The sequence below is a fragment of the Struthio camelus genome, chromosome 7 (genome assembly GCF_040807025.1).
Source record: "Struthio camelus isolate bStrCam1 chromosome 7, bStrCam1.hap1, whole genome shotgun sequence".
NCBI lineage: Eukaryota > Metazoa > Chordata > Aves > Struthioniformes > Struthionidae > Struthio > Struthio camelus.
The window spans coordinates 6714274-6740681 of NC_090948.1; the positions used below are offsets into that span (position 1 = coordinate 6714274).

A 26408-nucleotide genomic window follows, 5' to 3' on the forward strand; every position below is an offset into this window, starting at 1 on the left:
CTTCCTAATGCACCCCAGGAGACCATTGGCCTTCTTGGCCACAAGGGCTCATGCTGCCCATTGGTGGCTTATGGTCTACCTGTTGTCCACCAGCACTCCCAGGTCCTTCCCCGCAGAGCTGCTTTCCAGCAGGGCAGCCCCCAGCCTGTGCTGGTGCATGGGGTTATTCCTCCCCAGGTGCAGGACCCTGCACTTGCCTTTGTTGAACTTCAGGAGGTTCCTCTCCGCCCAGCTCTCCAGCCTGTCCAGGTGCCTCTGAATGGCAGCACAGTCTTCTGGTGTGTCAGCCACTCCTCCCAGTTTAGTATCATCTGCAAACTTGCTGAGGGTCCCTTCCTCCAGGTCACTGATGACTAAGTTATACAATACTGGACCCAGTATTGACCCTTGGGAGACCCCGCTAGCTACAGGCCTCCAGCTAGACTGTGCCACTGATCACAACCCTCCGAGCTCTGCCATTCAGCCAGTTCTCAATCCACCTCACTGTCCACTCATCCAGCCTGCACTTCCTGAGCTTGCCTACGAGGACGTTAAGGAGACTTTTGTTTTACCTTTCTTTTTTTTAAAAAAAAAAAAATTGTTTTACTTTTTCCTGCATGTTTATGTATTTGTCCAACATTTTTAGCGGTTTAACAGGCAAGATTCTAAAACACCTGTCTGCAAACAAATTTTTAAAGCATAAAAGGACTTTCATTAACTGCAGTGGTCTTCGGCTCTAGTCCTTCAACTGTTATTTTCAAAGCAACCTATCGGAAACAGGAGCCCGAATCCCATTAAAAACCTCAGTGAGAAACAGGTGCCTGAGGCTGCTTTGGACATCCCAACATCAATGCCTACAAACTCTATCCTAAATAAAAATAATCATCTTTTCTAAGGACATAAGCATTTTTAGGTTATGTTACCTTCACTTCCATTTAATAGCGTGTAGCATTTTAGAATAATTTCTAGGCAAGCACATCCCTGATTGATCAAGATAAAAGTAGGCAGCAGTTTTGCAAAAATATGGACTAAGTAATGTTATTTATGAAATCATTCACGGGTAGTGAATGAATCAAACTTTGCATAAATTCCCTCACAGAATCTCTGTCCTGTGCTTCCACCATGGTCTATAACTCCCACAAGTAATGTCAGGGTATTTAGCACCTCACTGTGTTGTTTCAAGCACTGCTTACAGTATCTACTGTTCACTGGCATTCAGCAGCATGATATCAAGAAGCAGTAACATTTGGCAGTCGCCAAGATCAGTGGAAGAGGAGATAAAACTAGAACAGCAAGTAGGAAAACGTGTTGGAAAACCAATAGTAGCACATACTGCAAAGAGCTCAGAAAGCACACATAATCTAGCACTCTTTTAATAAGGGGTCACTCCAACTCCCCAAGTATTCAAGCAGGGAAAAGAGCCTGTCATATAATTTCTTGACAGTAATTCACGGGCAAGGTTCTGTTTCATCTTTTCCCTGTGTTAAGTGTTTCTGAGAAGGTTTGCAATTTGTTCCCTGAAAAGCCCTGATTTCAGCGGAGCACTTGTGTGAATGCAACAGGCTACTCTGCCTTTTTCACATCGTGAACCAAATTCTAACCCATTATTTCTCATGGAACAGTAACTGTATTTGCTGTTTTAATTCCCTGTCCTAGAATTATTGAATATCCTTGGTAAAAATTTCTCAAAATTGCCCAAGGGACTTAGAAGTGCATTGAAGTCCCACTGGGAGTCAGATGCCAAAGTATCTTCGCATTTTCCTTTTGTTCTTTCATTAGGTAAGCTAAGCGTTATAGATGAGACAAACCCTTATTTCTACTTGTAAATTAACTACAGTCTCATCAAGAGGCATGAGGCATGAGTTCATAATTTTGTATTCTTCTGTATTGTGATGAATATATGTATATTCACAATTTCCAAATGCTTCTCCTCTAGAAACCTCTTGACAGTTATAAAAAATTCAGGTTCTAGAAATACTTTCATTTCCAAGAGTCATCTAAGAGCCAAAATTAATTCACTATAATTAACAAAGAAAAAAAGTAAAAATATTTCTCCAACGTAATAATAATAATAATGAACCTGGCCAGAAAAGCATTGGGAATGCTTCCAGTTTGAAAATGTTTGCCAATATAATAACACATATAGCTGAAGTCTCAGATGCATGAGCATCTCCAGAGCCAAAACATCCTTTCCCAAAACAGCTTACTACACTTGTCAATATGCTCAGCATCTTCAATTACTCTCTGCGGCACCCAAAACTGAATGATTAGGCTCTATGTGACCATGTACCCACCCAAAGGAAACACTGGAGAAATTGAAGTAGAAGACAGCAGAGAGCTGGATTAAGGTACAGCATACAGCAATGTAGACAAACTAAACTGAGCAAGAAAAATAGGCAGAAGCTAAAAAAGAGATATGCCAGGCTAACTCATCTTCCCTTCACGGGAATTTTTGTATTCCATGGAATTTTTTTTATTCATGAGAATATTTTTACTCCATGGAAACTTAAGTTTCCATGGAGTAAAAGGTGCCCTTTACCACTAAGGTTCATGAAATGAAGCTGGTATTCTCAGTCGGTCCAATTCTTAACTGCAGATTAAGTGCAAGTTGATAATCATGAGTCACCGTCTTCAGACAAGGACGGCAGCTGCCAGCCTTATGGAGATGTCAACAATAGCACTTGCTGTTCTTTATTAAAAGAAGTAATGTTTGACCACAGACTTGCTGACAAAATAAAACACCAAAAAGATTTCCCTTTACAAGGGAGCTGTTTGGGAACACATCTGCCTTCTGACAAGCTACTGACTTTCACGGTCCCAAACCACTGACCTTCAGTGTCCCAAACCACATTGTTAAAGAGAATCATGGAACAGTACAGCATCTAAAACATGTTACAGAAAGGCATCTACTTCACTGAAAGCACCATAAAAGAACTATAAGCAGTACTGCACCAGCAAAGTTGGTAAAGTAGAAATCTTTTAAGGTGTTCATAATAGAAAATCATGTTCCAAAGACAGCAACAGGAATAGGATAGACGGGGCCCAACGTTAGAATTGCATTGTTGCGCCCTGGTAGCACAAGGTACAAGCTACCAGCAACAAAGTTAGAAAATCTTCACTTTAGAAACACCTACCGGTGTTACAAGGACTGTCACTGGCTAACAGCTGTACTCTCAGAGATTACAAATATGATATCAGAGAGGAGAGGACAGAGGGGCTTCAGTCCTGGCAATTTTGAAGACCTAGATGTCTGCTCCATCAGAAGCATCCATAGCACATTAAAGGGTTAGAGACTGTTTCCTGGTTTCCAGCATCAGCTTATTTTTTTTTCTTTTGCCTTGTTTCTACATTGTGAGGATTCATTTATTTTGTGAGAATTTATCTTCTCTCTAGATGCAAACAGTGGCTGTACCACATAACAGGTGACATGTAAGAAGCAAGAGGAAGGGAAGTTCAACACCATACGGCACAACAAAGCACCAGAAAGAGTACAGTGAAGGGAAGTGGCGATTGTGATGCTGAGTTTTCTTTATACCAGATACCTAGTGATGGAATTTCCTCTTTTCTAAGCATCATCTGCTGATTTTAAGTAGATCTGAGCCTGAAATGGCATTGTACATAATTCCTCCTCTGTGTAAGTAATGAAGAGATAGCTGCAGAACCACAGGTGCTCATGAACCTCTCATAAATCACCACCAAGGGCTGGTTAGAAGAGTTGGGCCCTGACTACCATTCTCTGACTGCAGAACCCTGTGGGAGCTAATTCATTAGTACCTCTCCCACTGAAACAGATTAGTGGTGTTTGTGCTGTAAGTATTACACTGTGCACTGTCTTAGATAGGCATTTCGTTAAATATTTCCAAAACCACCATAGCTTTCATGTCGTAAATCTAGCAGTAAAAGCTTTTATAGCGCCCCTGCCACGTTAAACTGAGCAATCAGTTGTACTGACACTAGAACTACATAGTTGTGAGCAGCATCAGTGAAGCCGAAGTTGGTAGGGCTCTCTACAGGTTGGCCTACTTACAGCATCATATTTACAATACATAACTCAGGGAGAGATTCTCACACAACTGATCTGCAGCACCTAACTTCTGAAAGAAGAGCCAAGGAGTAGAATACAGCACAGGGCACAGCAGCTGTGGCGATGAGAAAACGATGTTCTGAAAGTAAGAATTTGCTTGAGGAATTTCAAACAAGTGACCTAGGCTAAAGAGAAAAGGGTCAGTGTTTTCACTGGCTGGTTGCACTGCACTGAACGCTCCTTATTTGCATTGTCTTTGCTCACTTTGGAACCCGAGATCTGCAACTGGTCCACGCTATCTGCAACACACTAATAGCTGGAAAAGCATTCAGGTCATGTTATTTGTGCAGATACCTGGAAAACAACTTATTTTCATGCCATGAAAAACATTCTCTTTTTCCTTCTACCTAGGTAGTAATATTAAGGAAGAATCATAACTTTTTGGTGGTTATTTCAGGGACTCTGGCAAAGAGAGACAAAATGTGAGAGGCTGAAACGGTCTATGGCTGGAATGCAAAAATTGACTTAACAGAACTGAAGCAGACAGGGTAGCGAGAAGGCAGCAATGTCTGTGCTTTATCCCTCCCATTCTGCTCACCTCGCAGATGTTAGAGGAGTTCGGTTTCTGAAATGCTGCTGTCTACTTATGTCAGCGTGATGAGATAGCTTTGTGCTAGCTCAGAGGTTAACACAAGGAAAGAGATCTGACTCTTGTTTAATCACTGTAAGTCACTTGGAAAATCCACAGCTCCTCAGCTATTAAGAAGGGAGCTGCATATTGGGGTACAAACACATGACCAAGGCCTGATTATTAACAACGAACTCCAATTTCACCACGCAAGCCGTTGATACTGAAAATAACTTCAGTAACATCCTGAACAGTTACATGTTCTTTCCCATCCTTCTGCTGCATGGTTCCTCACTTCACCTTCTCACTTGTGAGTCTAGTACTGCTGTCATTGTCTTCTATCTAGCTTAGGTCATTGTGCTTTTTTTTTTTTTTAAGTGAAAGCAAAACCAGAATTCTCACAAACTTGCTCTTAAGTCTCACTGAATGCAAAGCCAGCAGCAGAAAAATCACTTGACTGTATTATAACAATTGCCAGCATGCTGTGGTGGGTTTGTTTCAGTCCAACAGAGACAATGTTGTACAGAAATAGCAAGTTAAAATCTCCAGTGTGGAATCTCTGGGGGGGTCACCCATACTTCTAGTGGTTGTTCATACAACAATCTCTGTAAAACATGCAATCACCAGCTTGTCCTTGTAAGATTGTTTTCATACTTTTTTAACTAAAAAAAAAAAAAAAAAAATGGGGAATAAGCAGGAAGAGTTAGAGATCTGTGTGCGGTCGCAGGGCCATGATCTCATTGCAGTGACAGAGACATGGTGGGATAGTTCACATGACTGGGATGCTGTCATGGATGGCTATGTGCTTTTTAGGAAAGACAGGCCAGGAAGGCGAGGTGGTGGAGTTGCTCTTTATGTGAGGGAGCAACTAGAATGTATGGAGCTCTGCCTCGGGGTGGATGAAGAGCAAGTTGAGAGCCTATGGGTAAGGATTAAAGGGCAGGGTAACATGGGTGACACTGTTGTGGGGGTTTACTACAGGCCACCTGATCAGGAGGAAGTCGACGATGAGGCCTTCTACAGACAGCTGGAAGAAGCCTCACGATCACAGGCCCTGGTTCTCATGGGAGACTTCAACCACCCTGACATCTGTTGGGAAGACAGCACAGCTAGGCACAAACAGTCAAAGAGGTTCCTGCAGAGCATTGATGATAATTTCTTGACTCAGGTGGTGGAGACGCCAACGAGGAGAGGTGCAATGCTAGACCTTGTAGTAACGAACAAAGAAGGTCTAGTTGGAGATGTGAAGGTTGGGGGCAGCCTTGGCTGCAGTGACCATGAGATGGTGGAGTTCAGGATCCTGCGAGGAGGGAGCAGGGCAATGAGTAGGATTGCAACGCTGGACTTCAGGAGAGCTGACTTTGGCCTCTTCGGGGACCTACTTAGGGGAATCTCCTGGGGTAGGGCCCTAGAAGGAAGAGGGGTCCAAGAGAGCTGGTTAATATTCAAGCGTCACTTCCTCCAGGCTCAGGATCAGTGCATCCCTCTGAGGAAGAAGTTCAGCAAAGCGGGCAGGAGACCTGCATGGATGAGCAAGGAACTCCTGGCCAAACTCCAGCAGAAGAAGGAAGTGTACAGAATGTGGAAAAGGGGACAGGCCACTTGGGAGGAATACAGGGACGTTGTCAGAGTGTGCAGGGATGCGACAAGGAAGGCTAAGGCCCATTTGGAATTAAATCTGGCAAGGGATGTCAAGGACAACAAGAAGGCCTTCTTCAAATACATCAATAGCAAAAGGAAGACTAGGGAAAATGTGGGCCCGCTGCTGAAAGGGGCGGGTGCCCTGGTGACAAAGGATACAGAGAAGGCAGAGTTATTGAATGCCTTCTTTGCTTCTGTCTTCACTGCTAAGGCCAGTCCTGAGGAATTCCAGACCTTGGAGACAAGAGAGGAAGGCTGGAGAAAGGAAGACTCTCCCTTGGTTGAGGAGGATCGGGTTAGAGATCTTTTGTCCAAACTTGTCATCCACAAATCCATGGGCCCCGATGGGATGCACCCACGAGTGCTGAGGGAGCTGGCGGATGTTATCGCTAGGCCTCTCTCCATCATCTTTGAAAGGTCCTGGAGATCAGGAGAGGTGCCTGAGGACTGGAAGAAAGCCAATGTCACGCCAGTCTTCAAAAAGGGCAAGAAGGAGGAGCCAGGAAACTACAGGCCTGTCAGCCTCACCTCCATCCCGGGAAAGGTGATGGAACAGCTCCTCCTGGAGGTCATCACTAAGCATCTGGAGGACAAGAAGGTGATCAGGAGTAGTCAGCATGGATTCACCAAAGGGAAATCATGCTTGACCAATCTGATAGCCTTCTATGACAGAATGACTGGCTGGGTAGATGAGGGCAGAGCAGTGGATGTTGTCTTTCTGGACTTCAGCAAGGCTTTTGACACTGTCTCCCATCACATCCTCCTAGGTAAGCTCAGGAAGTGTGGGCTAGATGAGTGGACGGTGAGGTGGCTTGAGAACTGGCTGGATGGCCGAGCTCAGAGGGTTGTGGTGAATGGCGCAGAGTCAAGTTGGAGGCCTGTGGCTAGTGGTGTCCCCCAGGGGTCAGTCCTGGGCCCAGTCTTGTTCAATATATTCATCAATGACCTGGAGGAAGGCACAGAGTGCACCCTCAGCAAGTTTGCTGATGATACTAAACTGGGGGGAGTGGCTGACACACCAGAAGACTGTGCTGCCATTCAGAGGGACCTGGACAGGCTGGAGAGGTGGGCGGAGAGGAACCTCATGAAGTTCAACAAAGGCAAGTGCAAGGTCCTGCACCTAGGCAGGAATAATCCCAGGCACCAGTACAGGCTGGGGACTGACCTGTTGGAAAGTAGCTCTGCCGAGAAGGACCTGGGAGTGCTGGTGGACAACAAGTTAAACATGAGGCAGCAGTGTGCCCTTGTGGCCAAGAAGGCCAATGGGATCCTAGGGTGCATTAGGCAGAGTGTTGCCAGCAGGTCGAGGGAGGTGATCCTGCCCCTCTATTCAGCCCTGGTGAGGCCTCACCTGGAGTACTGTGTCCAGTTCTGGGCTCCCCAGTACAAGAGAGACATGGCACTCCTGGAGAGAGTCCAGCGGAGGGCTACCAAGATGATTAGAGGGCTGGAGCATCTCTCCTATGAAGAAAGACTGCAAGAGCTGGGCCTGTTCAGCCTGGAGAAGAGAAGATTGAGAGGGGATCTCATCAACGTGTACAAGTATCTGAAGGGGGAGTGTCAAGAGGATGGGGCCAGGCTCTTCTCCGTGGTGCCCAGCAACAGGACAAGAGGCAATGGGCAGAAACTGAACCACAGGAAGTTCCATCTGAACCTGAGAAAAAACTTCTTCCCTGTGAGGGTGACAGAGCATTGGAACAGGTTGCCCAGAGGGGTGGTGGAGTCTCCTTCGCTGGAGATATTCAAAACCCGTCTGGATGTGATCCTGGGCAATATGCTCTAGGTGACCCTGCTTGAGCAGGGAGGTTGGACGAGATGATCTCCAGAGGTCCCTTCCAACCTAAACGATTCTGTGATTCTGTGATTCTGTGAACATAAACTCTAGTTACGTTAGAAAGAGAAACTTTCGCTCTGGTTAAGGCACAACACTGGATATCAAGAGATCTTCTGTCATTTGCACTATTTTTCAGCCCAAGCTGGGGCAAATCATTCCAGCCAGAAGTGCCTATTTCTGGTATTTAAAGTGAGACATCTAATGCTGTAGTCAGCTCATTACCTGGACTACTATTCACATATGCCAGGTATCCCCTGCTGACAAGAATTCAAGCAGGAAAGCAATGCCTCTAACTTCTCCATAGAAATAAAAAGTTAAGTTAAATTACAAAATATATTACAACTTATATTGCAATGGATATTGATTGTGTAAGAAGCATATTCATAAAATCAGAAATTAATTTATATTGCCTTCACATGATTTGATGGAAACCTGCTATTATACTCATCATATTGTAGCGGCACTGAAACCAATTTCTTAAGTAATTTCCACTTGCACTGAGAAGGGATAGAGAAGCAGCTGTCTCAATAAAAGGAAAGTCTTATCTCCAGCAGTTTAACAGCTAAAATGCTGTATTATGTACTTCCGAATCCAATGCCATGCAGTATATACACCTATCACTTTTGTTTAACAATCTATAATCCTAATATGGAGCTTTATTGGCTTTGACTGTCCTGCAGCAGACAGAATAGTTAATATTCACCAGAAACACCATACAAAGATAATTTAGAAGGTGTTTTATTGCTGCAGAAATAAGAGAATCTGGTGCCTCTCTTTATTTGCAGTAACCCCTGGTTTAGAAGTATTTATGAAGACTGAGGGAGTCCTGGCAGAAAGTAAATTGTAAGAAAGAAATGCCTCAGGACAATTCATTCGCTCAGTCCTCCTCCAGCGCCCGATACAGCTCCGGGAACGGTGCAAGCTGATAGCATGTTTAAATTTCTGTATTTTCTGAGAAGCTGGAAACAAAGGCTTCATAGCACCTCCTGAAAACACTTAGCAGTTCTAATCTCACTGTATACTGCCTCCCCCCATCTTAGTGCTGTGGGTATATGTTTATGTAGAGAGGAGCCAAAAGCCACGGGAATTAAATCCTGGGACTGCTGGGGGCAGGGGGAAGAATGGTGGGGATGCAAAGACGAGAGAATTTAGAATTCTAACTTGAGTAACGGTGCAAAAACACAAGGAGACTAAGCTGTGCCTAACTCTCACTGAGCCTTTTCCATGTTGCATCCCCTTGTTCCATCTTTCATCGTCTACACGAGCACGGGCATTCCTAGACAGCACTCTCCTTGAAACATGGACCAGGACTCTGTTCCTCTGTCCTCAGAAAATATTCAAGATGGTGAGAGCTGATGTAACTAGTATAATATATCACAGAAAAAGAGCCGCTAAATAACGTAGGAAAGGCATTATATGGAGGAGCTTAACTTGTAGATTAGGATAGATGCTGCTAAGCTTAGAAAACGTCTCCAGCAGTGGCACTAGCCTTGCCAACAGGAAATCTTTTCCTGCCCCTGAAAAATTGTCTTTAGTACTGCTGGCAAAACAATAATTTGCAATCCTAATATTCTCATGGAAACCTTGAATGAAGAAGCAATGTTAACCTAACAATATTTCTAGAAAACTAAGAATTTTTCCTCAGTGAGGCATGTGAAAGCTTTGCTCCATTTAAAACAAAAATAAAAAAACAAGTTAGCCCTGCCCACAATTAAATAAGACTAATGAAAGCATAAATTATGAAGTAAATGAAGTGAATTGTGGGAGTAAGGAGAAGCTATTTGGAGAAAAGCTATTTGTATCCTATACGAACCCTGGAAAATCAGGGGATGGAAATGTAAGAAGAATCAGAGAAACTGTAAATCTTTTTTTTTTTCTTTAAAGTCAAGAGGCTTTAAAGGCAAGGCAAGCAGAGAACTGGTTCTCAGGGGTAAGTTTGGCTTCAGATTAGTCAGTATCACTTGAAACAAACGATTTCTGAATATTTTAAATTAGCAACTGCAATGCTACATTTAATCAGCACATATGCCCGCATCAGCCCTTCAAAAATATGACAAATCATTTTGATTAAGAATGTATTTTAAATAAGTTCTGAGGTGATTTAAATAAAATATTATCGTGCCTGTCATATCTCCCAGATGTGCTGAACGCAGAGACACTTCGCAGTACTGTCGCAGTACTTCGGTCTTGCTGGTAAGTTTCCCAAACGTCTCTCATATATCCACCGATGTAAACAGTTGTATGTCCAGATGTGACTTCTTCCAAAGCTGAACAGCCGCCTTCTTTACCCTGCTCCTTGCAGCTAGCACCCCAGTCACGGTGAGCTTTACTGCTACTGGGCCAGCAATGCCAATCATGATGTGACACAGCTTCTTCATCCAGAATGTGTCTAAATGATGGAGCCTGGGCCGACTAACGCTTCTGAATGACCGTCTAGCCACTGGATCCTTCCCTAACGCGGTATCTGTATATTTATACAGTTTATCACCAGTTGGCCAAAGACTAGGTTTTAGTCTGCTGCAGCACATGGCTTGAGCTACATGTGTCCATACTGCCTGCATGGACAAAATGGGTTAAAACCAGACCCAATCCACCGAACCCTTCTGCTCAAATTTTCCCTTCCTGGCTTGGTCCAGATTCAAGAAACAATATGAACCAAAGAGGAGACAACAGCTGGGGAGCCTGTGCTCAGTTAAAAGCTCAAGTCCTGAACTAACATGACAGTATACATTCACAACAGGAGTCCTGCTGCTTATGAGATAATACATAAATGACATAAGTGTCCTTAGAATATCTAATACGGTATAGGGAACTGGCAGTCCTTTCACGAAGCCGAAAAAAGGTAACGGCCTTACGTTTAAGAATTTAATGTCACATTCCTCAGTCCCTAAATTATTTGTCTACTGCTTTCTCAGGCCCTGGCATATAAATTATCTCTGGACAAGTGATGTCTTTTCTGTTACGTTATTTTGGTATTAGCAGACCTAAGAGGAAAGGGCAAGGATTATCTGAATACGCACGCACAGTTGTTTCTGTGCACCAAAAAAGAATCCAAGAGCTTCCAAACTGGTAATTCTACCTACTAATGGGCTAAGCAGTTTGAATGTGAATAGCACCAAATACTTCTAAATTTCAGTATGAATGAAAAGATGTAACTAAACCTATAAAACTTTGACTGGGAAAAAAATGCTCATCCAGGAGTTAAACTACGTAACTACAACCTACTCACAATCACTTCCTCCTTACCGAAGTGGAATATCAGAAATGAGCAAAGTGAAAAGAAGAAACAAGGAATAGCTGCTCATGCTGCATTGCAGCTTTGAGCAGAAGAGCAAAAGACAGAGCGGCTATAGTGAAACAGGAAAAAAGTACTGCAAAATGAGTCCAGTTGTTATATTTCGGTTGTTTTTATATATTTTTAAAAACTTTTTGACCTAATACTGAAAGTGATCTTCGCATCTTTTGCTTCCTGTTCAGCAGGATGTGTAACAAATAGTTCTGAAACAAAAGCACACTTATTTTGGCATTTAGCTGCTCCTGAGGTGAAAAAGCTGTTCAGTTCTTGTGATTCCTGCTCACATGGAGCAATGGCGTTAGCAGTTAGAGCGCAAGGCAAGCAGGCCAGAGCTGCTATTTATTATGCCAATGTACAATACTTAGGGTGATGCAGTACATCTGCAGTACTTTAATAGAAATAATCAATAATAGTAGTCTTACAGTAATATAGATACCAAAGTGAAAACTACTGGCTGCCATGTTTTATTGTCTTATCTGCCATTTTAATTAATAAAGGTATGAGTTATACTATTAATTGTTGCCTCAATGCTCTATTTTTATTAAATATACCTTATGATGTAAGCTATTTAACAAAAGCCATCTTAATGGAGGGAGAAGCGAAGGGGGGAAGTACAGAGTAAGGAAACCCTAAGTAATAAGTTTCAAAGTTAGTAGTTATACATTATTTTAAATAAGTGGAAAACAGAATTCATATTATAGGCTTAAATCATCTAAGTATATGAATAATGAATCAAAACACTGCAGACAGCAAAATTTTGCTTTGGATGCTTATTAATGCTTGATTTTATTATATCTCAAACTGTTTTCACCCAAACTATTCTCAGAAATTCCTTGGACCTTTCTTCTAACTTCACAGCAGTTTGATAAAGCTGAGTAAACTGATAAAGCTCCTGTTCACCATGCCTGCGCACCATACTCTTACTGGCTACAGGTTTGCACCTGAAAGGAGAATCATGCAAAGATGCCGAGTTCCTCTTAGCTTAGTTCTCAAAGCTTTTCCTCTCAGTTCTTTTTGTCTTCCCATCCCTCACTTCTCTGAAAATCCCTTCATAGCTCACTGTGACCTCAATACTTCTCTCTTGTCCCTCTTGTGATAGCTCTTTAAGATCTTCCTCGAGCAAGGTTTAACTATTTGGAAGTGACTGTTTTGCCCTATCAGCTTATTCAGGAGCAATCTCTTAAGTACATTAATACATTAATCCCATGCCAAGGGATCTCCTCTCCATTTAGCCACTGTCCCACCCCTTCATCTCTTCAAAAGCCCCATATCAAAAACCTTGCATTTCTTCCATTTCACATTCTTCCTTACCCACCCAGCTTTTCCCCAGAGTCTGACTTTTACTAATATAAACACGGCTTGGTATTTATTGTCAAGCCATTTTTAGCCTACAATATGTTCAATATGGATGTCACAGAATTCGATCAAATTCACCGTGCACTACTATTTCCCTTAAATATATAATGGATGTACAAAGACATGATCGCTGAAAAAGACCTGTATGTAGGTGAAGCCTTTTTCTCCACATCATGGCTCAGAAAGCACAAGCCAAATCAAGGGGTATAGGTTGAAGAAAAGTGAGGATGCAAGTGAGTATCAAACACACCGTCCACAGCTAGAACTAAGTGCCAAAACAATCTTAGGTTGTTGGACCAAAAAACTCTGCAGCTAGTAAGGAAGTGAGAGAGAGGAGAACTAGTATGGGTCAAGCTAGAAGGCTCAACCAAAAGTTTCTCCATGAAAGTGAAAACTCTCAGAGTCAATCAGAAAAATGTTCTTTTGACCCAAACTGAAATGAGCCATTTTGTTTGGGTGTCTAAAACTATTCTTAAAATAGAAAATACTTTTTAAAAATCTGAAATTTCAAATAAAATATTTCAGCATTAAGAGAGAGAGTTTTTTGGCCAAGTTATTCAGTAAACGTAACATGAAATCACAAATAATTTTACTTCAATTCTTCCTCCCTAGTTACATTATGCAATGAATTTATTATTCTCTGGGGGAAAAAAGATCTGACTAACTATTTTCACAATCAAATTCAAAGATATTAAAATCACTTAGTCCTAAAACACTAGTGTGAATAAGTACACATTCCACAGACTAGCATTATTAATGATAAAAGAGAGAGAGAGAGAGGAGAATTATGGGAAGAGTGAACATTACTTTTAGCATTTTGCAGTAATCACCAACATTTCGTAATTATCAAGGTCCAATAGCAAGAGTCATACTCCTGTAAAGTATATTACTCAGTAAATGAATGAAATTATTAGTAAGCCTCTCAGTGGGTTGTGGGAACATGATTAGGCTATTAGATCTGTTCTCCTACTAGTGAAAATTGGCAGCTAATGTAAACATAACAGTTGATACCTAATGATATTCTCCTCTGTTTTCTATATGGAAGGCTTCGTAACACTTGACACGGTCTCACAAACATCCTTCAAAAATGAATTACTTCTGGGCTGACAGTTACACCTTCACTATAAATTCTAAGGACAGTAGCAAAACTTTTTCACTCAAAATACAGTAAAATATTGAATCATAAGTGAAAAATTTCACCTACTCTAGGATTTCTTTTTCCCATAATCTCCCCAGTGCAGAATACTTAGAAGATGATCTCTGATAGAGCAACGCACCTCAGCCAAAAGAGCTCATGAGTATGTGCTCTGCCTTTGACTCCCCAAGAGTATTCTCCAAGTAATTTCATAAGAGTAATACTGTTGCCTTTTCTGCCCATCAACATGAACCAAAGTTCTTTTAGGAGAAATTTTGCTGTAACGTCTTCCAACTTTTCTCGCGCACTGGGACAGATTCTCAGGCAGTATAAACATCTGTCCACTAAGGTTGATTCAGGTCAGCTTACAAGGCCATCTAGTCTACCTCCTTGCTGCACAGCAGATTCAATTTTATCTAGAATACTCCCAACGTACGTTAGCGTAACCTGTTTTTAAAAACTTCCAGAGGTGGAGATCCTACATCTGCCTCACACAATCTATTCTAATGCTCAGATAGCTTTACCATCAGTTTATATTTCCTCATACTCAGCTTAAATTTCCCCTGCTGCAGTCAAAAATCTTGTACAGGCCCAAAGGACATGAAGAATAGTTTACTCCTCTTTATGGCAGTCATTTAAACATGTTAAGACTTCTACCATGTCTCCTCACATTTCTAAATTAAACAACTCTATTTCTATCTCTTCTCAGAAATCATATTTTCTATAGCCCTCCTATCACCCTTCCCAATCCTCCCCAATTCTTTCCAGTTTACCTGCACAAGTAATCTTAATCTGCCACTTATTATGAAACCACCAGTTTCTTTATCCTGTTACTCTACCAGCTTGCAACAGAGCAATTCACACTTACTCCATTTTCCCTATATGCAATTTTCTTTTAATTAAAATTCAATGGTATTTTAACACGGAGAGTTCTAGCCACTTGGATAGTAAAATGCTAACAATGTTTCGTAATGCAAAGAAATAATCAAATACAATACACAGTGACTATAAAGTCTGATTTACAACTAAGAAACACTCCTAATGTAGTTTTCTGCAGAATCATCTAGATCAATCACAGTTTCTTGGATAGCAATGACTTATGGTGTCATGATCACAAATTTACTAGGCCGAGGAAAAAACAGGAATGAGAAGTACCTTAAAAACCGGACCAATTATGAAAAGCTTATTTCAAGTCCTACAAAAGATCCAATGACAACTTTTTCTCTTCTATGAAGACAAACTGATTGGATCATCTGTGAAGCAGTTATTCCAGTTCAGAACCCACTGAAGCTTTCCTTAATCATTTAAGTAGTAAATCCTTGATGTTCATTAGTGGATCACAACCAACACAGTAAGAAGGGATGCATGCATTGATTTTAGCTTCATCTCTGTCCACCGATCCTTGCTAGTGTAGATGCAGCCCTCAAACTTTCCCTGTTCAATACGAGTGCTGTGTTCACTACAGAAAAAATATGAGACACGCTAAATCTGACCCTTAATTCACTTTCAGTGTCATTAATTCTGACAACTATTTCTGAGTACTCACTTTTCAAAGTCGTCAACAGATGGGGAGACTTAAAGATTTAGGTTTATTGTACCAGGTGTTAGAAATGAGTGCATTCTCAGCAACAAGACTGTACTTTTTATGAAAGACCTTGCAGTAAAAAATATAGTTGTGCTACAGCTCGACTGTGCTTAGATCAAAATATAAAATTCATTTTTTTAAAGAAAAATTTCCCTTACAGAAACCTGGTCAGTCTTAGCAACATTTTCACTACAGAAACTTGTCAATCACGGCTGAGAGAAAATAAATCCATAGTGCCAAAGTCAGTAAGCTCCAACATGAAGAAGTGCACAGAGTGATCATTTACTCCTCAAAAAGCTGGAGCAGGTGCTTTAGCATTCGCAAAAATATCCCCTTTAGCACGGATTCAGCTGGGAGTTCAGCTGTGGACATCAACTGTAAATCCTACCCTATTAACAAGACAATTACAACCCATGCCATTAAAACCTTTTCTCTCTGGAACTCTGGGAAGACAAACGAAAGGAAACTGAGTCCCACAATCTAAAACTATTGATACGATAGCCTATAAAAAAGGCTATCTTCTTCACATACAAAAGTCTTGGCGGGGGGGGGGGGGGGGGGGGGAATCCCCTTTTCCTGAATAACTTTTATCAAAGTCAGTAAGATTCTACCCTAGTTTTAATAAATAAACTACAAAAACAATGAAAACACATGCCTCAGTTCAGTGGAAATGCAAGTACTTCACTGAGTGTCTCTACTAGCTTGGTGATATTTCATAGATACCAGGACAGGCACACAGTTACTTTATTGTGTGCTTCGTATTACACTAGGTATAATACGTATTTATGGCCTTTTGTTTTTACAGCAACCTCTCAAGGAGACAGCACTGAAGGAAACTAACATTCGGGTTACTTTGTGATATATCAGCTGCAATCAGCAGGTTCCAGCAGCTCTACGGCATTCCAAGTCTTTCATCACTTCAAAGGTGCAACAGACTCTGCCGAGCCCTGGAACAAGTCTGTTGCTTGCCTCTGGAGCTCAATGTGCAACCTCTGATATATGCTTTCAGCTCCTGAGCAGCAGAGAGGCAAGAAAGTCTTTTTTGTAGTAAGTTATTTCCAGAACTGTGCATTAACCCCACTCGGTGAACTAGACTTCAAACAGGGCTACTGAGCTAAATCTTTTCCCCACTTAAGAGTGATCTTGTTTACAATACGGTACCTATTTTTAAAAGGGTTAGTAATCAACTATTTCGATGTTCCCACTACTTATCATCACTATTTGTGCAACTAACACTGAAAACTCCAGCCAAGTTCAGTTTTCAGTGGACCCGACTACTGTCCACATACCTTACTATAAAGAATTTACCACTGAAATGAACAACAGGCAGGAAAAAGAATTATTACCCTCCCTTTATAGATGAGAAATTAGAGTACAGAGAAATGAGGTCCAAGGCTTTTAAGATCACGAGCCAAGAACACGGTTCTAGAACAAAGTCAGGCAGAGTTACAGGATTCTCAAGTCCAGAAAATAAAGACACAAAAAAGACCAAGAAATTCAGGAACCCAAATACCAACTTCCCTTTGAAAACCTCAGCTACAGAGCCCAAACTTTAAATGTTCTTTGAACTCTTGCTCCGACTGATTTTTGCAATTTGGCAGAAAGTTTGTGTCAGAATCAGAAACTCAGTGCCTCAAACCAGTGTTTTCTTCTCAGTGCTGCTTTACTTAAATTACCGAGGTATCTCTCACTGCTCGGCATTCTCAAGAGTCTATCCTCCAAAACCCAACAGGTATGACAGAGAGCGAGAGCGCAAACCGTGAGGAAGGAGAAAATTAGGACGGCAGCATTAGGGAATGCTCTCAGCTAACTGATTTTCTGCCTGTGTTAACAAGGTAATACATAATATCACTCAAGAAAGCAACTTACATGCAGAAAATCCAGAAGAGGACCATCTGTGATAAAGACTGCTACTATAGAAAGATATTTTCAGCCTCTATCATTCCATTCATAATTACATTAAAATCTTACCACTGAAAATTTATAAGACATCTAACTTGCACAGAGTCAGCCTGTATTTACTTATACTAGAGACTGAACATGGTATGCATCCACGTGAAGGATGTCAATATCAGTTAATACTATACACTTACGTATGTAATGTATGTATGTATATAAGCCAGCAGATAAACATTTATCCCCAAGGGAGGCTATTCATGAGACTGTGCTGTAGGGAAGATATCCAATTACCCTGAATGACATTTATGTTTTAATCACATCACACTCACTGATGAGCTTGAGGTTTGATGAAGCAATCCTTGAAAGACTGTCTTCTTAATCAATTAGACAGCTCCACAAACACCAGGGATATGTTGTTGACACTAAAAGTCATCTTACTAAATATACCACAATGCACACCAATGCTTCTGTCTTCCTACTAAGACAATGATGTGGTCTTCTAAAACATCTGAAACAGCTGAAAAAGTTTTTTTTGCAGGACTTATCTAAAGCAGAACATGTATTTTACTAACAAACTAGGACATTTCGACTGGCAATTACACGCACACTCAGAGCTACCACTCAATGCATCTCTTCTTTTTGGGACAGAGGAAGAACAGCATTTTAAGGACATAATTGTTCCCATATAAAAGATCAGACCTACTCAGAAATCTTTCTACAGTTGCCTTAACCTAATAAAAACAATTCAGTCAAAACAATTCTAATGCATGAAGCATTCCACAATTGACAAATGCCACTATCCACATGGAGCAGATGAAAGACTGATTACATTTAACATCAATCAGGCATTATAAAATGCTGTAAGCCATAGGAATAACTGTAAAATGAAGGAAACGGACATGGAAGATCCTATTCCAATCATTCTTCAAACTGTTCTTTTTTTCCTATTAAAGTACATGCTCACAACTGCTACATTAAACAATAAACCCTTTCTACTTCTGAGACCTTACATGAAAGGTCTTGCTTTTGAAAATCAACTTCTGTATGCACAGATACTTTTTAATAAAGTATCTACCAAACTAAACAAACAAAATGATGAAATGAGAAACGATTCTAAGCTAAGGTTTAACTGTAGAGATATTTGACACTGCAAAATGGTACATAAAACATCTTCACTTAAAGCATATAACTGGTCAAATTACACAGAATTGTCTTTGCCTTAGTAAGTAGCACACCACCTATGCTCATTATGATCAGTTCAGCCCTGTCCAAATGTAAGGCTGAATATTAGAAAATGAAGATGCTTTTGCTAATCCTTAAGCAACTGGGAAAAACCATACAGCAGAACAAGAATATCACAGTCCTCTCTACAGTCTCTAACTCAGGGCTCCAGGGCTGTTTTGCTAAAAGTACTCCAGGAATAACTATTTACCCTTTCAATAAGGTAGGCCTCAAGTATGTTTTTCATTACAATTAGTTTTTTTAATTTGTGCTTCTGAATTCCAGACAGCTGTAGGTCTTCAAGTAAATCTCCCCTAACTAATCTTTCCTTCTATAGCAGTAAATCCTAAGGACTAAAATAACCTTCAGCACTTGATCTTTGTACATGCACAAAAGCTTGGGTTGCTTGATTTCAGTACCCAAAACGATCTTTAATTGCTAACTGAACACTTAGCATTTGCTAAGAATGGAGCATCTCCTTACTGCTAGATAAAGTCTGTTGAAGCATTCTTCATCCAAATCAATACATGACCCATCAAAAACATGCATAACTCGTAATAGTCTACATTTGCATGACAAAAGAGAACTTTATGAACTTTAATCATTCCGCTAAAGGCAAAAAGCTATACTTGTTATTTGTTTAAGTTCTAAGTATTATGGTCACTGGGGAAAGAAAAATGTTGCCAGAGTCTAAGTACAGAGAAGGTGGTTGTTGCTGTAGAATACACTCACATTGGCAACCTAGTCAATTTGAACAATCATCAATGTATGTTTTCACATTTCCATTTTTATGAAGTGACGTTTATCACCAGTCAAAACTACAACATAAAATACGCACCTTTCTCTTTTGCATAAGGTACAAAATACGTATATTACTCTGAGTTATATTAATCAGTAGGAGGAAGCTAAAAAGACATCTGGGAGGCACAGATGGCTCATCTGATTGGCAATGAGCTATGGAACCATTCTCTTCAAGGTCAGACTTCTAATATTGTAAACGTTGGTAGTGACCCAAAGTCATCATCGTCTTTGCAGAATTAAGTAATTTCCTTTAGTCCAGTTCCTAGTGGACAAATATCTACACTAGAGCTGGCATCTCAATAGAGAAGTTTTCAGACCTAGCTTCCAATCACTGGTGTTAATGGCATGCTTTTCCAAAGGGGAGGAGAACCACTCTGCCTCTTCATTCCTAGAAATAGCTTCTGCAGCAGAGCTTATACTGCTGCTGCTGCCTGGATTCTGATTCCAGGGCTTCCCAATTCACTAGTAATTATTCATTCTTCAAAAGACACTTGAAGGATCTCACAGTTCCTTAAAAATTGATGCTCTTGCTGCCTAAAGGACCACAGAAAGCACAATTGATATAGAAACCTCTATAACATAAAGAAGTTTCAAAAGATGAAAAAGTGCCTCTTAGGGAAACTGGAGAAAAACACTGAATACTATTTCAATAGCAAAGAAATACTTAGGTGTGAGATTATCTAAATATAAATATTATTATTTTGGTCTATCTAGAGACTATACGCCTGTAATCATTACAAACAAATAAAGTGCAAGAAACTTGCACTTTCTTCAAGAAACTGGATACCTACTGGCATGTGAATTTAGAAGGATATGTATTCGGTACTTTTAGATATCATGATGTCTATATCATCAGTGAATGCTCTGAATGACCTATTACAATGTTAGAATTACTCTCCAGAATTCCAAGAAGGCAGGAGCTGAGCCACATTAAAATTTGAAAATTGCTAGCTTAGTCATTTGCCATTTGGCGTTATGGTGACTCTACTGAAAGCATTTCTTTAGCCACCCAAGGCTTTCAATTAATTTCAGAACTACTGCATAAAGTAAGTTGCAAAAAAAAAAAAAAAAAAAAAAAAAAAAACAAAACCTTTTAAAGAGAAAATGGGAAACCAATAGGAACCATAACTAAAAATCACTACTTATAATTGGTATGATTTTTATCCTGTGGAATAGAGGCTATACTAAAAGATCTCTTATTGGTATTGAAAATGATGAATTATACCTGCCATGATAACGGAGGGCAATGCTTTGATTTAACATCATATTTTCAAGAGTTCTGCTTAAAAAAAAAAATAGTTCTGCTAAAAGGAACAGGACTACTTTCAAAATAAGATGCAACTTAGTAGAAAGGAATCAAAGGTACCTTACAGGTTTTTGAGTGCATCAAAGGCTATCCTAAAATGAAGAGGATGACACTTTTATCAAACCTGTTGCATTTTTCATAAAAGACTTGCATCAATATTCAAGAGAAATGAGCTCTGAGGAAAAATTCAAATATCAGGAAATTGGACACATTATTCATTAGCCATGAGAGGTTCAGACAGAAATCAAATCAAACATTCCAACACAACTACCTGTAACTCCTCTAAGTATCATCACTTAATAGATACCCTAGACTATTATTGCATGCACTTGGAACAAACAAGATCCATTGCTAAGTAGGCAAACAAGTAAACAGTGGCAGCAATCTGTATTTGATCAAGGAATCTGATCCAGTACCTATACTACTTCAGAGAGATTGCAAAGATTGAGCATATTCATCTTTAAATCTTAAGAAACTGAAATGCAAACTTATGTGAAGAACAGAACTTTTCCTGGTCCAAATTCATAGAGAATGAAAAGTGCCATAAAGAAAAGACGGATGCAGCCCTCAAAGGGAAGGAGGACGCCTCCCTGAAGCGTACAGAGCAAACTAATATGCAATTGCTTGCTCGTAAAGAAGCAAAGAGTGTGCCTGCAGTGATGGCAGTACTTTCTTTCAGCACCTAAAGAAATCAGAAAGCAAGCAATTTTCATTGCTTTTCTTCCTACGTACCAGTGTGGGGATACGCCTCCCGAACCCAGCTACAACATGCTGTATTTTACATTGACCCGGCTGCCCGTCCGCAGCTGCCGGCACCCGCGATGGGGCTCCGCCACCAGGAGCGCCTGCCCCGCCGCGCCCCGCGCTCGCTGCACGTCCTGCTCACCAGCTATTTAACTGCACTTACAGCCTTGGCAGATTAGACCTCGTATTAAAAACGATAATCATGCAAACGGGGGGGGGGGAAGATATTTTGCACATTTCTCGCACAAACAATAGTTTCTCCGACAAAAAATTCCCACAGGTCCTCAGCAAATCCCCCAAGTCGCAGGACGGAGAGGGCTCCCCGCGTCCCCGACACAATCCAAGCCCCGGGGGGGCGGGTGAAAGGGGAAGAAGAAAAAAAACCACCCGGGGCCAGGGGAACGGCGGCAGCCCCCCCTCAACGACTAAGGGGGCGGAGGAGGGACGGCTGCCCCGACGCCCCGGCCCGAGGGGCGCTCGCCGCCGCGGGGACCCGCCGCCGCCCGGCACCGCGCCCCGGGGCGAGCAGGGCCGACCCCATCGGCGGGCGGCGAGGGAAAGTTGAGGCAGTTTCGGAGGCGGCTGGCGGCGGCACGCCGAAGTTTCCCTGGGCGGCGCGGTACTCACACGAAGACGCCGAAGAGCAGGACGCGTACGCCGATCTCGATCGCCAGCTCCCGCATGGTGCGTCCCGGCGGGCTCCGGCAAAAGCCCCGCCGCGGTGCCGCCTCTCATGCCCCGCGCGGGCGGCTCGGCCGCCTCACGCCGCCCGCCGGCCCCGAGGGAAGGCGGCCGCCGCCGCCGACACCGCCGCCGCCGCGCAGCAGAGCGCCGGGAGCTGCCGCCGCCGCCGCCCCGCCATCCGCGCAGCCTGAGCGGCCGCCCGCGCAGCGCGCACAGCGCCGGGCCGGGCCGGGAGCGGCGCTGGCCGAGGCGGCAGCCGGCGCGGGGGAGGGAGCCGGTGACTAGCGCGGCGTCTCCCCCCGCCTCGGCGCGGGGGATCCTGCGGGGTTTCCGCTGCTCCGCCCCGGCCCCGCGGGGCCTCTCTGCGCCTCCGCCGGCGCTGCGGGCAGCCGGGGCGGCCCCGAGCTTGTGCCCCCGCCCGGCACTGTGTGTGGGTTGGGGGGGGGGGCGTTACGGTGCCCTGGGGAGCGCTGCTTGCGCCTCTGCCAACGCGCAGCAGCACCGGCGGGGAGGAAATTAGCCCGTCGGGCTGCCGCGGCGCCCCCGGGGCGCTTCCTCAGGGCGCAGCAGCCGGCTGAATTGCCGGCCTCAGCACGGTGCCGCTCGGAGGCGGCGCGGCTGTCGTTGCTGCGTCCCGGTGCGGTGCACAAGGAAGGACAGCGCTCCCGAAAAGATGGAGCCAACCGGGGCCGGGGAGGGAAGCAAGCAGCGGCAGCACTAGGCAAAGATAAAGTGGTGGTTCATAAGGGCTTTAGCTGCCAGTAGTTTGTGCAATGGGCAATTACATGCCAGACCACCCGTGCTGACACTGAGCTGAGCGCCTTTATGTAATCTTTGCATAAAGGATTAACAGTGTTTGAATAGTTTCTGCAGTGTATCAGATGCACATTACAGGCTTTCCACTCACTTAAACATTCATATCTTTTTAAACCATATTTCTTGTTGTTAATGCAGGATGTCGCTATTGCTTCGCTTGGTCAGTATGCAAGATTATAGCCTAAATGGTTGTCAATCAGTGTCCGTTCACAGAGCCGGGTCCAGCTCTATAAACAGGCAGAGGAGATGGCTCTGTGGGGCCGAAGATTGCTGATATGAGACAGGTGGCAAAACAATCGTGGCCTTGGTTTTCCCCTGCAACTCCTCCAGTCCACCTCAGCCCTTTTCCGTTCTCCCCCATGGCAAGCTCTGGGCCGCCCTAAGCCTCACCTTACCTAAGCCTAGTTTTGCAGAGAGTTCATTTAACTCTGCATGGAGAGGGAGTTCTGAACATTTTAACTGTAGGATAAGTTTTCAAGCGTAAGTCACTAAAGGCAGCAAACTAATTCATATTTGAATGTATTTAATTATCTGCTTTCTACTGCCCTTTGAAGGCCTGTCTTTCAGGAAAGTGTTCGTAGCTGTTAGTAGTGCACGTAGTTACAAAGCAACCATCAGCAGTGCATTAGGGAACTAGCCCACTTTACTACATGATTATTGAATTAATGTAGAGAGGCTTAGACCTATTTGCTTAATATGTCCACTCTGTATCAGATGAAGGCTTTGAACTCTAAATTAACTACGCATGTAGTAAAACTTCTGTTGACTATGCTTGTGGAAGAGCAGAGGCACAAGTTTCCCTACTAACACCATCTAAACAATACGAACAGTTTGCTTCAGCTAACTACATGAGTGCTAGATTTGTTGTAAGGAGACTGACTGAAGCTCAGAAAAATCAAGTGTGTGACAGGCATTTGGAGAGAGCACTTAAAATGCTACTGTTACTTCAATGAGATCTGCCTCCTGCATATGTCTTGTTTCTCTGATTTTCAAGATGAAGCTTGGCCTGTTCTTTACATTCTTGATTTAAAAATCAATGTGATTCTGGTTCAGGAAATATAAAGCTAAATTGTGAAAGCAGTGTATTTCAGCTGCTCTCGCTGCTAAAGGACACGTCTGCTTCCTTTTAGAAATCTCAGTCGGTTTCTCTTCTACTGCCTCTGCCCCAGGTGACGAGTAATGCATGTGTACATTGTTGCTAGGTGGGCACAAGAAAAATCTTTGTTTTCATGAGTAGACCTTACTTATGGGAACAGCCTCATAGTTTGTGTGAGTCAAGCCAGTCATGTGAACTAAGAGCTGCAGACAATATTGGCAGCCTGTACTGAAGTTACCACTTCCACCCGGGCTGCGGAGATGACAGGTGACAGAAGTGGATAAGCTGCATTTGCCCTGCTTGAGCATCTAGGCACCATGTATATGATATTTATCATGCATCTTCTCCCCTTTTCATCTTTGTCTTGGAATTGAAAGAATCTGTTCAACTGCCTGTTGCCTTAGCCTATGGATCCTTCAGCTCCTCAGACTTTGCTACACGCTTACTATCCTGGTACAGAAGAGGGGATTTGCCTCACTGGTTGGTATTATTGTTTGATATCATTTAGCTCTTAGCAGCAGAGCTAGCAAATAACACTACTTACAGATTTAAAATGAAACAAAAAAAAAAAAGGTGTCCTACTGCAGCTATCTGCTTGCAGTGTTCTGATTCTCTAGTATGTATTAGCTGATGGTGACTTATGAAGCATAAATACCCCAGATTGATTTTTTTTTTTGAAACCAGACTGAGCTTGCAGCTGGCAGCTGAACAAAACTTGTTTTGATGTTTAAACCAAGTAAATGAGATATAGAGATAACTGGCAGGGAATAGATTTAAGGCTACATTGTGGCATGAAGCTAGAACCCTGCAGTGGGAGCAGTGCAGAGTTACTGCACTGCAGCAGATTCCCAGAGCAAACCACAATGACCCTGGGAACTTCCCAGCTTGCGGTTCATGCTACCCCTACAATAGGTGCAGCAGGTACTCTTAATGCTATCCCATTTTCTTAGGTGTCATTGTGAACAAAAGAGAGCTGATTCCACTCCTCTGGAGGTAGCTATGAAATAGTTTTCTCCCCGGAAGGCTAGAGTCTACTTACACAGACTCCAGCTTAGGAGCAGAAAGGAGAAACCTTCTTGCATCCTTTTCTCAACTGTGCACTTACAGGAAAGGCTTAGCCCTTAATAGCAGCCACCTGCAGCCTACTTTTGGTCTACAAACAGATGTTCACAGGCAGAAACAGCTGCATAACTGATACCATCCCTCTGTTGTTTGTCATCACCCCTTTGCTGTAGGTTACGGCTCCTTCTCAATGCAATAAGACGTGTGAGTGCTTCTTACCTGCCTAAGGGCAAAGTCTTGCAGCTCATGGTAAACTGAGTTTAAAAAATACTGATTGTGCACCAAAGCAAGTAAACTTTTTTTCTACCAAAAGCTATGGAAAATAATAAACTTGCAGCAGAAAGGGCATGACAAAAACCTAAGGGATGGTTACAGCTGATACTGCAGAAGTTGGTTTTCTGATCATTTCCTAAGGGCTTGTAACTCTTCTGGGAACTGAAGGACAAAAAAATTCACTAGAAATGTTGTTATCTGGCCCATTCTTAGGTCTTGTAAGCTGTGGAATCTTGTAAGTCCGTAGAGTTTTCATGGGCCGATAGGCCTGTGACTAGGGCTTAGATTTATGTCCGATATATATTCAACATATATTTCACTATTTTCTATCATATATATATTATTCCTTGTCCATAATATCGTCATGTATTCGCAACTAAACTTTACAATTATTTTTCTATCCTATATAACTGCATTTGCCATGTAGCGCTGTAGCCCAAACTAGAATCAAATTAGTGCTCTTCATCTTCTGGATTCCTAGTTGAATAACCTAAAATCAAAGTTTCTTTGCTTCCCCGCCCCAAAAGAAAAAATGTATGGACGTAGGCTCTTTTCAGAAGTCCAGATTTTCAATGTGCATACATAAGGGTCAGCACTTACAAGCCTGGGTCCCATCTGCACAGTTAAACAAGCCTATTTCTTATGCAGTGGTTTTCTCGGACCTTCATGTTAGGAGGATCCAGTGAATGATGCAGCCGTGATTGGACTGTACTGTGAGCGTACCTTACTCATGGTTTTAGGTGGTGTATATGTACAGTCAGCTTTCTGTTCAAACAAGGTAGCAGATTGGCAATGACAGTATAAACTTCCCTCTGCTACTCAACTAATGTACTAGAACTGTTGTCCCTATGGGTAAGAGGGATGAAAGAAGAATGTCATAGCCCTGCTCAGGCCTTGAAACTGTAGGCAGTAAACAACCTGAGGACACAAGTACAACTTGAGCACTTCATCCTGCGCAGACAGGCCCTTTTTTTCTGCCTGGATACCAAATGAAAACCAGAGAGCTTTGCATACATGTTTGCCTGCGTC

The 26408-nt window shown here is 42.5% G+C and overlaps 1 protein-coding gene across 6 annotated transcripts in view; it reads right to left on the reverse strand.

Moving 5' to 3' along the window:
* Nucleotides 1–26408, reverse strand: part of PLPP4 (phospholipid phosphatase 4) — a 109943-nt gene that overhangs the window by 53252 nt on the left and 30283 nt on the right. The window contains exon 1 of one of the 6 annotated variants that reach the window (XM_068951562.1): nucleotides 22076–22228. The exons of 4 other annotated variants lie outside the window; for them this stretch is intronic. In XM_068951562.1, the coding sequence (XP_068807663.1) occupies nucleotides 22076–22131 (56 nt within the window). In that variant the 5' untranslated portion in view covers nucleotides 22132–22228. Of the gene's footprint in view, nucleotides 1–21436; nucleotides 21562–22075; nucleotides 22229–26408 lie in introns of those variants that run through there. One more of the 6 variants, XM_009689360.2, reaches the window with a different exon arrangement.